The 14,348-nt window shown below is 41.0% G+C and overlaps 2 protein-coding genes and 2 non-coding genes across 6 annotated transcripts; 1 reads left to right on the forward strand and 3 right to left on the reverse strand.

Annotated features, from left to right (window-relative positions):
• Nucleotides 1-1,961: 1,961 nt before the first annotated feature.
• Nucleotides 1,962-2,043, reverse strand: Trnas-gcu. The gene has a single exon. It is a non-coding gene; the product is annotated as a tRNA-Ser (tRNA).
• A 1,274-nt stretch (nt 2,044-3,317) lies between these two features.
• LOC119083866 (ATP-binding cassette sub-family B member 7, mitochondrial) lies at nt 3,318-12,581 on the reverse strand. 3 transcript variants are annotated; one of them, XM_037193674.1, is made up of 9 exons: nt 12,426-12,581; nt 8,647-8,770; nt 6,158-6,591; nt 5,598-5,708; nt 4,867-5,531; nt 4,674-4,803; nt 4,470-4,613; nt 3,864-3,995; nt 3,318-3,794 (listed from the first exon to the last, which is right to left on the reverse strand). In XM_037193674.1, the coding sequence occupies exons 1-9, from the start codon at nt 12,552-12,554 to the stop codon at nt 3,597-3,599; spliced, it is 2,067 nt and encodes a 688-aa protein (XP_037049569.1). In that variant the 5' UTR covers nt 12,555-12,581; the 3' UTR covers nt 3,318-3,596. The 3 variants fall into 3 exon arrangements, with proteins under 3 accessions (XP_037049569.1, XP_037049568.1, XP_037049567.1); XM_037193673.1 differs by having other exon boundaries at nt 6,158-6,603; XM_037193672.1 differs by having other exon boundaries at nt 6,158-6,639.
• Nucleotides 9,299-9,380, forward strand: Trnas-gcu. Its single transcript has one exon. It is a non-coding gene; the product is annotated as a tRNA-Ser (tRNA).
• LOC119083871 (SET domain-containing protein 4) lies at nt 10,646-12,594 on the reverse strand. The gene is made up of 2 exons (XM_037193680.1): nt 12,426-12,594; nt 10,646-12,263 (listed from the first exon to the last, which is right to left on the reverse strand). Exon 2 carries the CDS (start codon nt 12,027-12,029, stop codon nt 10,656-10,658), a length of 1,374 nt encoding a protein of 457 aa, XP_037049575.1. The 5' UTR covers nt 12,030-12,263; nt 12,426-12,594; the 3' UTR covers nt 10,646-10,655.
• Between the last annotated feature and the right edge of the window lie 1,754 nt (nt 12,595-14,348).

Raw genomic sequence — 14,348 nt, forward strand, 5'->3', positions numbered from 1 at the left:
GAAACCCCTCACACTTAACACATTATTTCCATGTTAACAGAAACTCTCTAAGTATCATTTTCCCCAAGATATATCACTTTTATTAAAATCCAATATGGCCACCGGCAGCCATTTTGTTAGGAGACCGGAAATTTTACCGACGCTTTACATTCGTTAATACCTTTCAAACAAAAAAAAAATCATGAAATTCGGTCAAAATTTACTCCACGTTCACTGTACGGCCGAGTAGCCAGATAAGAGCTCACTCCAAGAGACCTAGCTCACGCTCCGGAGAACATAATTTCAAAAACTTTTTTTCCCCTGATTGGTACGGTCAATACCTATCTAATAAAGCTAAAACAGACGAAATATGTTGAAATGTGGCCGACCTACAAGCAAAAACTGCTTGCCGCCCTGTGCCTGTTGCACACCAACGGGTCTAACTCACGAGTCGGTCATCCGATTTCTATAAACTTTTTTTTTGTCGATCGGTATTGTAAATACCTTTTCTTTGACGTATCACTGACAAGTGTTGTGCTTAAATGTCTGGAGATATCGTCGAAAAACCGTAAAGCACTTATTGGGCCACAGCTCGGGAAGGGTCGATCCAAAATCACTCATCTTCGAACTTAGCCTGTCTTTTGACATTACCAAACGGGAAAAAAAAGAATATTCAAAATCGGATGCGTTTTACTCAAGTTATCGTGCAGACGGACAGACGGACATTTTTTTTCACTGATTTGGCATCTCTAGACAACCACAATAGGTTTCCCCTTACTCAGGGAGTCCAATTCGACGTGTTACGGACGTATGCGTAAACGCATAAGACCCCAGTACTTCGTACGGGTCTAAAAATTATTCAACTGGTTTCGAAGCATTACATGTCAAAATTTTTATGTAAAAGTCTAGGAGCAAACTAGATAATTTAACTGAGTTCGATATTCTCTTTAAACATTCTATACAGTGTTCAAAGAGCGTAAAAGAGAGAAAAATTAACTGGTTCCGTTGGGTGATACGTCAAAATTTGTATGTAAAAGTCCAGTTAACTAGGAAAAAACCAGTTAATTTAACTGAGCTCGATGGGTGAACGTGAACACTCTTTTTGACATTCTCTTTGAACACTATATAGTGGTGGTGTCTCAACAGAGTTTTACAATTCACAAGCACAGTACTTAAGGACTTAAGAGGCATCGATGCTTTACTGAAAAGCATACATTTGGGCGTTTTTTAAATGCTAGATTTAAGTTTACTTTTGATGATTTCTTTCCACCAGAATTCTTTTTCGAAAATATAGGACCGCAATAACGACCACGAATGTGTTACCTTTCGACAGCAAATGATTCGGTTGTAGTAGTTTTTTCGTTAAGCTGCTCACTTTTCTCATAGATCTAACTTATATTAAAACTAAAACTAACACATTCGTGGTCGTTATTGCTGTCGTACATTTTACAAAAAGGATTCTGATGAAAAGATGTCATCAAAAAAGAAATACTAGACACCCAGATGTAGGCCACAATTTCAGCTAAGCATTGATGCCTCTTTAGGCAGTGTAGAGTGTTAACCAAGAGATATAATTCGGTTCAGTTAAACGTAACTGGCCTTGAGGACAGTGCCAAATTGAGAGATGATTCGCATACAAAATTCATACTTCGAGAATTCGAACTTTCGATACATTTTAATTCAGAAATTTAATTGATCTTCGCTCTCCGTTAAACACTCATGCAGTTCATTTGATTTCATTATATTCGGCCATATCAGTTTTTTTAGATGCATCCACAAGGACTTGCGTCACATTTCCTTCTTAACTTTTTTTTTAATCGAAATGTTTCCACGATCAGAGCCGTAATTAGAAGATATTGATCACTGTGGAATCCACGGTGTGGATGCACCACATCAAATGAAGCTGATGTGTCTAAAAATACATTTTCGGAAATAACAAGTTGAAATGTGCTTGAAAATTAAAGAAAGTTAAAAAAAAAATCCGACGAGGATGGGATTCGAACCCACGCGTGCAGAGCACATTGGATTAGCAGTCCAACGCCTTAACCGCTCGGCCACCTCGTCATATGCGTAGATCACTGACTACAATCAATTAGCATTTTCAAATGTGTTTGCCCTAAGGTGTTTGTGTTCTGGACGATCACTTTTCAAAGTTTTGATTGGCTTCAAACTACATCGAATTCTGTCTAGCGAATTGTTCGACGGCATAATTTAAAGTTGAAAGGAAATGCGCATCCGATAACTTTTGGGATTGCCGTTCGTAACGGACGTCTTAGCTCCAGATGAGCATTTCTTCTTATTGTCTTTGCAGATCTTTTCCACATCGCATGCGTTAGATGCGCTCAGTAAGTAAACGCAACGAAAGTGAACCATCGAAACCGTTTCGGGGGACAAACATTTTCGGGAACATTTTCGCGAAGAGAAAGCCAATTCGTTCAGGTAATTTGGGAAACATTTTTTTCGTAGTACAAGCGAAAAGGTTTTAGGTTTAGAGGCTAACCTTTTACAAGACGGATTGTCGTCTGTTTTCGGCAATGACGACGACGACGACAATAACAAGCGATGTGCTCTGGCTATGGTGCTCTCTTAAATAGTCAAATGCGTGGAGAAACAGAGGAAGAGAGAGAGAGAGAGTTGCTAATTGTACCGCTTGTCGTTTGTAAAAGGTTTAAAATAGACAGCATCGATCCAACACAATTGAATTAAACTCCGAAAGAAGGTGAGATATGCGAGCTGGATGAGGTGATTGGTAAAATGAAATGAAACAATTCGTAGTCTAGTTTAGTTAGTTGAGTTCGTTCGATTTTCTTTTGTTATTTTTGTTTTCCTCTCTTCAAAGCGTAACTAACTTATTTTCCCATTACGTTCATCAAGTTAACAGATTCGGTCCTTAGTAATAAATGAAACATTAGGAATGTCACTTTCTCTCCCATTCTCTCCCATAGTAGGAGCCAACTGTCATTCACATGTTCCTTCTATCTCGCCACAGGCGTATACCAACCTATCATTTCTCTGTTCACGAAACGTCAGTAAATGGGGTTTTGCGCACACGATGTGTTAACTCGCTCCGCTCATATCGGCAAACTCACATCTAGTGCGCAAAACAAGCCCATTTACTAACTAGTTAGCAAAATAGCTATTTTTGAACAATAATATCGGCCTTTTAACGATAGTTACTGACTACATTGACCGTGTGTAAATGTCGCATCTCCTCAAAAGAATGCATCGTTCCAAGTTTAAGCACATTGTCGGGACCTCCTATACCCATACCCATACCCATGCAATTAATGTTGCCAAACAGTCAAGAAACTAAGAAAACGATGCGCCTCAGTGCTGTGTGTGGTCTTAAAACTTATTTATTTACAGTATAGGACACGTCAATTTACAAAAATAGTCTCTTCATCATTTATCTTATTATATACTATGCGTAGGTAGGTGTGGTGTGTGTATACATCGTAACAACAATTCTGTCTACGAACGATTTTAACAATTAATTAAAAAGAAAAATTCTTTCAAATACGGTGAATCCTTCAAAAGAACGTTAAAAACAACGGTTAAAAGGTACAGCCTAAATAGTAAATAACAACAGCCCCTGCCCTCCATCCGTTGCGTCTCGTCTACAATTTATTTTGCGTCGACCATAACTTTGAATAGAGTCCACCTTTCGGCAGCAACTCGCTGTGTGTACCTCGTTCAGCAATTTTCCCATTCTCCAGCACCAAAATTTCATCGGCATCCATGACCGTCGACAGTCGATGTGCTATGCAAATGCTCGTACGTCCTTCGGTGGCTCGCATCAGAGCTTGAAGAATATTCTACGGAAGGAAATTGTGGTTGCGTTAGTCATCACATGTTACAATCGTCAACGGACGAGACGGGCTTACATGTTCCGTGATCGAATCCAAGCTGCTAGTCGCTTCATCGAACACCAAAATTGGAGTGTTCTTTAGAATAGCTCTGGCGATGGCAACGCGTTGCTTCTCTCCGCCGGACAGTTTTAGGCCACGTTCACCGACCTGCGGTGGGAGAAACAGGAACAAATTCAATTAGATAATGCTACGAATGGATGGAAGGGATGACAGATATCCCTTTAACGATTCGGGTCAATGTTCCAACGGGTCTGTTGGTGCACCTAGTGGATAGTACTCGCCAATTTTGACATGGTCGACCTGCACCGACCCACACTGTACGTAGAACATGAAAAATCGAAAAAAAATGCTACTCCGCCATACAAGTTGGGATTTCACCATTTTAGAGACTTCTTTCTTTGACTTTCAAATCTGGAGACCTTGCACCTCGTCAGACTTTTATTCGGAGAGATTTTGACAATTGAAACGTTTTGACAGTCCAGATCGTCCACCATCCCTTCGAGAATTTTTCTCTTGTCACTCAATCACTAGGGCATTCGGGGCTACTGATGACATCGTCAGGTCGAATTCATTTTCTCCACATTTTTCCCTTCAAGATTGTCTTTCTGTTCCACAACTAACCTGCGTATCGTATCCGTTCGGCCAGTTCAAAATACTATCGTGTATGTCAGCCATCTTTGCAGCCTTCTCCACATCAGCCTGACTTTTGCTCAAATTGCCGTAGTTGATGTTGTACTTGATCGTGTTGTGGAACAGAACCGAATCCTAAAATTCAAATTTTTAGTCAAACCAAAGCGACCGTTTTCAACGTTCCTTTTCACCTACTTGCGGTACAATCGCAATCGATTTGCGTAGGCTATCGATGTCGACATCGTTTATGTTCTGACCGCCAATCAAAATCGAACCGGACTGTGGCTCGAAGAATCTGTACAGCAGCCGGATCATCGAAGATTTACTAAACGGGGGAAAAAACACCGAATGAGAATCTGACGACAGAGTCACATGGAAGCGCACATACCCTGATCCCGAGCCGCCAACGAATGCAATCTTTTTACCGGCCGGGATTGTGAAATTGAGGTCCGTGAAAATCGGCTTACCCGTTTCGTACTGAAAAGCAACGTTCCTGAATTCAATCGTTGAATTGCTTCGATCAACCGCCAGGTGTGGACAGTCGATTTTGTTTCGAACGTTCGACTCAATGCTCATCAAAACGAACATACTCTTCATATCCAGCAGAGCCTGTCTGACTTCCCGGTAAACGCTTCCCAAGAAACCCAGCGGAATGGACAATTGGAACAGCAATCCATTAACCATGACCAAGTCACCGACGGTCATGTTTCCCTTAACGATTTCCTGAGCGGCCAGCACCATTATCGTGCTGAGAGCAACACTGAAAATTGCATTCTGTCCCCAGTTGAGCAGCGCCAGACTGGACGACGTTTTAAGGCTCGCCTGTTCGTAGCTCTTCAGCACGTTGTCGTATCGTTCGGCCTCGTACTTCTCGTTGTTGAAATATTTGACGGTTTCGTAATTGATAAGCGAATCGATGGCCTTGTTTCCAGCGTCATTTTCGGCTCGATTCATGAACACACGGAATTTGGTTCGCCACTGGGTCACGGTCAATGTGTACGCTGCATATACTCCGACACAGCCCATTGAAACGCCAGCGAAAGCTAATCCACACTAAAAGACGAATGGATTTTGAATGAATTGCAGGTACACCCAGCGGACATTCCCACGGGAAATTACCTTAATTCCAAGAATACTTGAGACGAGCGCCAGCTCAAAAATCGTTGGGACAACATTGAAGACCATGGCCGTTAATACGAAATTGATTCCTCGAGATCCTCGATCGATTGTCTGCAAAATGAGAATGTTTCAACCGCAACCTGAAATAGTATGTTGTGTTACAAGTATTGTAATGTTGATTTTTTCAGCACTAGACCCAAGTTTTCCTTACGAGCGGAGCGAGTAAGGAAAATTGGGTCGTGTGCTGAAAAAATCTCATTACAATACGTGTAACACATCATGCTTTGTGCCAACCGAGAATTGAAATAGACAAATGCACAAAAATTCAGAATTTTCATTGTAAACAATCACTCTTCGAATTTGATTGATCACGTTGCTTTGCATTTTTTTAAAACGAATGCTGTAATAACTCATACGAATTTCATTTCAACACTGGTTTGAGTGTTGTAATAAGCCATGAAAACGGGTGTTGTAATTTTGGACATTTCAATCTAGTTATCGATATTGAAATCCGTCGTATTTCAATTCTCGGTGGCACAAAGAGTCTTTCCCGCACCAACCTTAGACAACGCGCCCGTTTGCCGATTTAAATGAAACGCCAAATCCAGATTGTGCAGATGCATGAACACATTGGTCGCAATTTTCCGTATGGAATGATGGGCAACTTTGGCGAAAACGGCGTTCCGTATTTCGTTGAACGCTGCCGCTCCCGACCGAGCAATACCGTAACCAATCACCAGCGAAACGGTACTGGCCAGCACAGCTTCCGGCGCCGTAGCCATACTCAATACGTTCAGTCCGTCAACGGCCGCTTTGAACAGAAACGGTACACCGACATTTGCCACCTTCGACGCAATCAATAAGCTCAGCGACAGAACAACCCGTTTCCGAATCATTGCATCGTCTTTGGGCCAAATGTATGACATCATGGCCGTTAGCATGTCCTTGGAAGATATGTCCGGTGCACCGGCCACTCCGAATGTGTCACCTGTGTCTGTGGATGCTCCTGGATGAAAACAGTATCGTACAGGCTGTCCTTGACCTATATGGGAATTACTCGATTGAAAGTAATAGCCACAAAGGTCAAAGCCAGGCAGAGCAAATAATACAAAGGAAAAAAACACAAAACGAAAATTGTTAATAAAAGGATGCGTGTGTGTGTGATGGAAGCGGACCTAATGTCCAATTGAAAGTTATTTTATGGGAACGAAACTAATATAAGCAAACTTCAGTTCCCGAAGCAGACAATTGAGTTCAGAATAAATGGCCAATTCGACGTGATGTCATAGTAATTCTACTTGCCATCACGGACTTAGATGGAGCCTTGTGATGTGGTGAATTGTCAATTTGTTAAAATGAACTTGAAAAAATCCGTTGACATCTCGAGAATTTCAGTTCGCGAGAAACACTAACATCCGACGGTGCACGGGTTTTTTTAGGGTCATGGTTCATAGACAATGTGGTACTCAAAACTGTCCAAAAAGATCGCAACCGTCTTCCAACTCCATATGGTCATACACCCTTCCTGCTCACGTTGTATGATAAGTTGGCACTGCTCTTGAAAATAATGCTTGCTCCGATCAAATTTAGGTCGACCTGTACGCTAACTTAAGATTTAAGACTTAACCCGAATTAAACCGAACCCGAAATTGATCACTTCCATTTCGGGTCAGACTGGCTACCAAAAGGGCCATACGACACTGAAAAAATGAAAGGAGCAATAGGACTTTCCCGATTTCACCATATGGTACATCTCACTCGACTTAAATTCATTTACCAGCTACAGTCGGAGGCAGTGACATTTCCGCATGAATTTGCTTCAGCTGTTTTTCAGATGATCCACTCAACAATCAAAACTGTTTATACAATTTAACCACTACCACGCGCGTACGGGTAGCAGTTTCCACAATATAAACAGTTTTGATTGTAAGTGTGGAAGCAAATTCATGCGGAAATTTCACTGCATCTGTCTGAGGGAATTTGATGGATGTGTTTTAAGGCACATCCTTGTCCAATATCAAACAAAAACCAAATGCAAAGTGACTTCGTCATGGAAGCTCCATTGGTTTCGCAGACATATATCAAAATGTCAGGGAGTCACTGCAAAGATTCACCAAATTTGGATGAATTGGTGACAGTATGGAAACCTTTAGAAGTTTTCCCATTTGACATTCTTAGGCTGCGAGCGCACTTACGCCGTTTAGCACTCCGTTTACGAGTGAACAATGGAAGCTCCTCCCACTTTCCATTGTTAAAACGTAAACGGAGAGCTAAACGGTGTAAGTGCGCTCGCAGCTTTAATGTTTCATTTATTACTAAAGTGCCCATTCCACTCAAAAAAAGTACTCCGTTAGAGAGCCGTGAGAGAGCAATCTGTCAAATAAACAAAGAAAAATTGAAAAAATTCAATTTTGTCTCTCACACGGAGTACTTTTTTTGGTAAGAGGAAACTAAAGCTGCAATCGCAGTTCACTGTTTTGGGTCTCCATTTAGATATTGCGCATGTGCACAGAGACAATTCTCTCTCTGCGCATGCTCATTGTCTAAACGGAGACCCAAAACGGTGAACTGCGCTGGCACCTTAAGCATAAGGATCGAATCTGTTGACTTGATGAACGTACAGGGTAATGGGTAAGTAAGTTAGTTACGCTTTGAAGAGAGGAAAACAAAAATAATAAAAGAAAATCGAACGAACTCAACTAACTAAACTAGACTACGAATTGTTTCATTTCATTTTACCAATCACCTCATCCAGCTCGCATATCTCACCTTCTTTCGGAGTTTATTTGAATTGTGTTGAATCGATGCTGTCTATTTTTAACCTTTTACAAACGACAAGCGATACAATTAGCAACTCTCTCTCTCTCTCTTCCTCTCTTTCTCCACGCATTTGACTATTTAAGAGAGCACCATAGCCAGAGCACATCGCTTTTTATTGTCGTCGTCGTCGTCATTGCCGAAAACAGACGACAATCCGTCTTGTAAAAGGTTAACATCTAAACCTAAAACCTTGCCGCTTGTACTACGAAAAAAGTGTTTCCCAAATTACCTGAACGAATTGGCTTTCTCTTCGCGAAAATGTTCCCGAAAATGTTTGTGCCCAGAACCGGTTTCGATGGTTGACTTTCATTGCGTTTACTGACAGCATCTAACGCATGCGATGTGGAAAAGATCTGCAAAGACAATAAGAAGAAATGTTGTTGAAACGCAGGCGCAAGTAAAAAACGTCAATTTTGTAAATCCGATCTCTGAAGGTAAGACGTCCTTCACGAACGGCAATCCCAAAAGTTATCGGATGCGCATTTCTTTTCAACTTTAAAGCTACAATCGCAGTTCACCGTTTTGGGTCTCCGTTTAGACAATACGCATGCGCAGAGAGAAAATTCTCTCTGTGCGCATGCGCAATATCTAAACGGAGACCAAAAACAGTGAACTGCGCTTGCACCTTAAAAAAATATGCCGTCGAACAATTCGCTAGGCTGAGTACATTTCCCCAAACTTGCTGAATTACGAAAATTTCAAAAAAAAAAATTAGAATCTTAACTTCTGGGAAATAAACAGCTGACAGAATTCGATTACGTTTTTAAGTCCATTGAAAATGATGAAAACTTTGAAAGGTGATCGTCAAGAATACAGACACCTCAGCAACTGCAAACACATTTGAAAATACTAATTGACTATAGTCAGAGATCTACGCATATGACGAGGTGGCCGAGCGGTTAAGGCGTTGGACTGCTAATCCAATGTGCTCTGCACGCGTGGGTTCGAATCCCATCCTCGTCGGAATTTTTTTTATTTTATTTCTTTCGGTTTTTTATATTCATTTTACCATTACTAATGCTCAAAAGGTGGTTTGGCTCTAAACAGATGTCATTGTGTAAATAGAATAACTTTGTTTGAGCAACTGCGGTGTGTAACCTGTTGTATGTAAACTTGTTCCGGTCTAAGAATGACAGCTACATTATAAAGGAGTGTCATAGCAGTGCTAGGCAGGGTCCAATTTTGGGGATTTGATTTAACTTGGAATTATTCAAAATTTTACTCAATTTTACTTTTGGAGATTTGAAGTCCGCAAATGGTACGCTAGGTCAAAGTACATAATAGTAGGGAAGTGAAACGGATCATGCGTGCCTACGACCTAGAGTTAGTGTCAGGCCCGAAATGGTCCTAAGGGCAAATGGGCGATGTCCGAAGGGCTTTTTCATTTGTGTATGGATGAAGGTCAACAAAGGGATTTTTACAGTAAAATTTTAGGAAAAGCCCGAAGGGCTTTTTTTGACCAGTTCGACCCTTGTTATTGTAGTAAAACTCTGTATTGTGAGCAAACCTTCAGTTCCTTCACAGAGCTAGTTCTTATGCACTTTCGATTAGGTTTGATGATATTTTTCCGTTGTCATTGCAACATTGGCTTTCGTTATGGTAATGTTAAACTACGCCCTTTATTTAACTTCATCGGTCAAGCAGGGAAAATCGGTGAAAATCTGGTTGAAGTCGAGGTGATCTTCAGCCTCTTTCGTAATTCTAACGGAAATCAGAGAGTGTCACAGATCGCGTCTGTCATAAGGTGACGCTCAACTTTTTCAAACCTTTAACTTGTCTGGTACGACAGACCTTTCAGCAATTTTTTCCCTTTCATCCTTTATGTGTTACAAACTAATAACTTCCCTTCGACACTCATGCCAATCGAGTAACGATGAAAGCTGACTGAGATGCACACCAAGTCACCCTTTCACTTTAGAGCTCAGAAACGAATAATTCAGAGAACGAACAAACGATTTTCGTCGATGGTAGTGGCTTCGATTCGAAATGTTACGAAAGGCTACGACTTTTCCGGAGAACGAAAAGTTTCGGGGAAGTAACGGTTGCAAGGCCTCTATTACCTTAGTGCCGTCATTATCAACAGAGAACTTTCACCCATTTCTTGAGTGACAAGTGCATCAGGCACTTCTTCAGGAACGACACACTTATAACTTTTACTTCGGCTGATGGATGAGAATCAATAAGAATCCAAGGGATCGACGACCATCGATGTAGAGAAAACTCGCAAACTCGCACCTTTTAGGATTTCATTTTATTTACATCATCCAACAGACAGATACATTCATTGACATACTCAACGGCAAATCGCCCACTCTCTGTCAATTCACCCAAATTTCGTAGATTCTCTAACGCTTCCCTGTTCTTCACGAATTGTTTTCGCTTAAATTCGATCAAATCGCCGGCCACCTGTTCGATCGGTTCGAATGGCGGCACATCACCGAACGCCACCTGACTGAGCAAATTGCTGAAATGCTCCACATGCACGAACAGCACCGTCAACACAATCATCAAATTGTGACTGAAACCGTCCGCTCGGTTCACGAACATCTCGTCGGTCAGCCGATTTTCTCGGATGAATTTGAACTTTTGATTGGAGTTCGGTTGGACGATCTTGGTTGCTTTGTAGAAATCCGACATTTCGGTGAAGGTGAATGTGATGCGGTCGTGTTGATTGTTTGGTATGGTGAAGCCGTAGTCGCTGAGCAGTGTTGTGTTGTCCAATGTACCGTAGCTGATGAAGATTTGCTGGTTCTTTTTGATGTTGGTGTTGGTGTAGATTTGATAGGTGAGTTCCGGCTTGCTGGATGGACTTAGTGCCGACAGTGGTATGGACAGTTGGGGTTTGGTTTCAGGTACTTTGTCGCTGTGATTGATTAAGTCTAGGAATGGTGCCAGCGCAATGTTCGGTTTGTTGCTCAGAATTTTCAGTAATTTTGACGACGACGACATCTGCTTCATCGCTTTGTCATCGATGTACACCGACCGCGAATTGACCACAAAGTACGCCCATTTGAACGATTCCAAATTGAACACCACCGACAGATTGTCGCCGCAATGGCAGCTGCACAGTTTGTCGTTCAGAACCGATGCGAATTTTCCGTAATTCAATTTGATTTCGCTGTTCTGGTCGAACACTTCCTGGAATATGACGTCCGGCAGTACCATCAACTCTTGCTTGGAGCAGAAGAATGGCGTCGTGAATTCCGTCGGAATCGAGTCAATGTACTCGACGAACTTTTTGTGGTGCCGCAGATAGACGAGGTACAGTGCCAGCAGACATTGAAATGCAATTTCGCCGCATGATTTGCCGGTGGTCAGCTGGTCGATGGACTCACGGAAAATGTTTTTAAACTCCAAATCGTCGTCTATGGTGGCGAGTGTTATCAGACAGGAGAACGGAAGCTCGATCAACGGATCGCTGGCGTCGATGTTTATTTTCGAATACACACCACGGCCGGTGATCGCAAAGTCGCCGGTTTTCAATTTGGTTTCGTTTGACCAACCGGTCGATTTCAGCCACTTCACCAACGCAATGTGTTTCGGATTGCCACTTAAATTGGTAAAAGAGTCCGTCGACGTTTGGCGCTTTCTTAAACGCAACGTTCGACCCATCGTTTTTCACTCAGCTCAGTTGATAAGGTTCAATGGCAACAAATGTTACGGGCAAAATGCGCAGTGATAGCAGCAAATATACGTGCGCGGTGTCTCGTTAATTTTGATAAGTTGAAGGTCTTTATGGTTTCACTGGGTTTTTCTTTCGCTTGCGATTACTATGTCCGCGACATCAACACTCACTTATGCAATCCCAATTTTTTATGGTTTTCTCGAATCAATTCAGTGTGCGGTCTGGAAATTGAAATGAAATTTGATTTGATTAAAAACGAATAATTCGGTTTGGCATGACAAAACGAAAAATATTTTTTTTGATTCGAGAAAACCAAAATAAAAAAAAGTGAAGATTGCATCTGGGACTGGTTTAAAGGGGAAACGGCAGAATTGTGTACGTACCCTCGCCGATAGTTCGTTGAACTTTTGTCCGTTCGATTTGCGATTGATCGAATTAAATCCTTGACGAAACGTTTGGGTAAAATGTTTATTTTTTGCACAATTTTTACTGATGAAAATAAATGCTGCCATTTTTTCACCCCGCTGTCACTTCACTACATGCACGTCATTTTTTTATTGACAGCTCGACAAGTTCACTTTATATCATGCAGAAAATTTGTGGTGAGTTTCTTTTCGGGGCCGAAAGTGAGGGAATTTTTAACATTTTCTCGTAATTTTTGCCATTCCACCCGCTCTCAAACTCGGTGTATAATGTTTTTTTGTGCATCCGACAACTGAAATTTTGCCATGATTTTTCATTAAGAAATGTCAGTTTTTCCCAAACTCTATATCGTGCGGGAAAAAACTTCATTTCTTTACGATTTATAGTGCGGTAAAAGAATTACATGAATTTTTCTATGGCTATACGATTGATTAAATGTAATATGGTGAACGTGAAGTGTGTATGTTTTCAAGTAAATTGATGTGTTTTGTCTATTTCAGTTGTCCGAGTTTGATACCTACCTTGACCGTTTCTCTTCTATATACTCATTGAAGAGTATAACCTGAAGTGAATCAAAACTCGCTGATCCATGAAGCAATCGTCTCCTCTTCGTCTTTTCTACCTCTTAACACATTCATTCCTGAACCCAATACCACATATGTCGTCTTAAGAGAAAGACGCACAGGGGTTTAGGGGGTCTACGGATTATCTGTGCAAGAATCAATACTCTAGCAGGATCAGTCAATACCCTCTCTAGCAACCAAACTTCGTTTTGACGCAGTCAAAATACCACCTTATTTTGACAAATGTGCCACTGACTTTTTCTTGTAATAGAGTTGCCGTGCCGCGCTCTTTTTTAAAGCAATAGGTATTGACGTCAGTGTAAAAGTGTAAAATTTTCTATGACAGAATACACTGTAAAGTTTTACCACCTTAATTTTCCTACTTTGGTTGCTAGAGAGGGTATTGGATCAGTACATTGACAAAAAGCACTTTTCGTTTTTAGGTCTTTTTTCTTTTAGAAAAAAAAAACCTATTGTGGACACTTCATCTGTCCGTCTGTCTGTCCGTCCATGTGTCTGTGTCACAAATAAACAAGGTTGCATTAGCGTCGCTAGTCGTTAGCGACGCTACTAGCGTCGCTACTAGCGCCGCTAATAGCGACGCTAATAGCGACGCTGATTTTGAAAATTTGTCGCTACTAGCGTTAGCGCTCGCTAGAATGACATTAGCGAAATTATTTTCGCTGATCGCTAATCACTTCGCTAATGAATAATAGAACTTTCTAGGTATTGAACAAATTAATTATTAAAATTGTTATTTGCATAACTAGAAGTGAAAGTTGAAAGCAACGGAGAAACTGACGTATTTTTGGCATGGCAGTTTCTTGACTGTTGTAGATGTCAATGAGTTGTCATAAAATGGTTGTCGTGTTTTGCTTGAGTAGACCAATTTCAATTCACAACTCTTTGGATTACCAAAATTCACATGAAAGCTTGTTTTTAGAATTATTCATCCCTAGGATGCAAATAGCTATTACGCACAATCTTTTGCAACTCCCGTAAAAAGAGAATCTTTAACATTTATTTTCAGAACATTACTGTCGAACTTTTGTCTACATTGTGAACAAAGGCAATTCTTTTCGGACCAGTTTTATTCTATTTGACAAGTGGTTGCTGGCTAAAGAAAAACATTGCTCAGACATTATTTAAAGACATTTCAAGATACTTTGGAAATACAAGATTTTGTGGATTCAAAAATTATCGATTTGCAATGTAGATGACCTTCTGCATGTCAGATGACAGTTTTTTGAAAAGTCATCCTGAAATTGGTCAGCTATTCATTGAATACAATACTGTTAATATCAGTAGTGTCCCTTCTGA

Source organism: Bradysia coprophila, unplaced genomic scaffold, assembly GCF_014529535.1.
Source record: "Bradysia coprophila strain Holo2 unplaced genomic scaffold, BU_Bcop_v1 contig_70, whole genome shotgun sequence".
In the NCBI taxonomy this organism is placed as follows: domain Eukaryota; kingdom Metazoa; phylum Arthropoda; class Insecta; order Diptera; family Sciaridae; genus Bradysia; species Bradysia coprophila.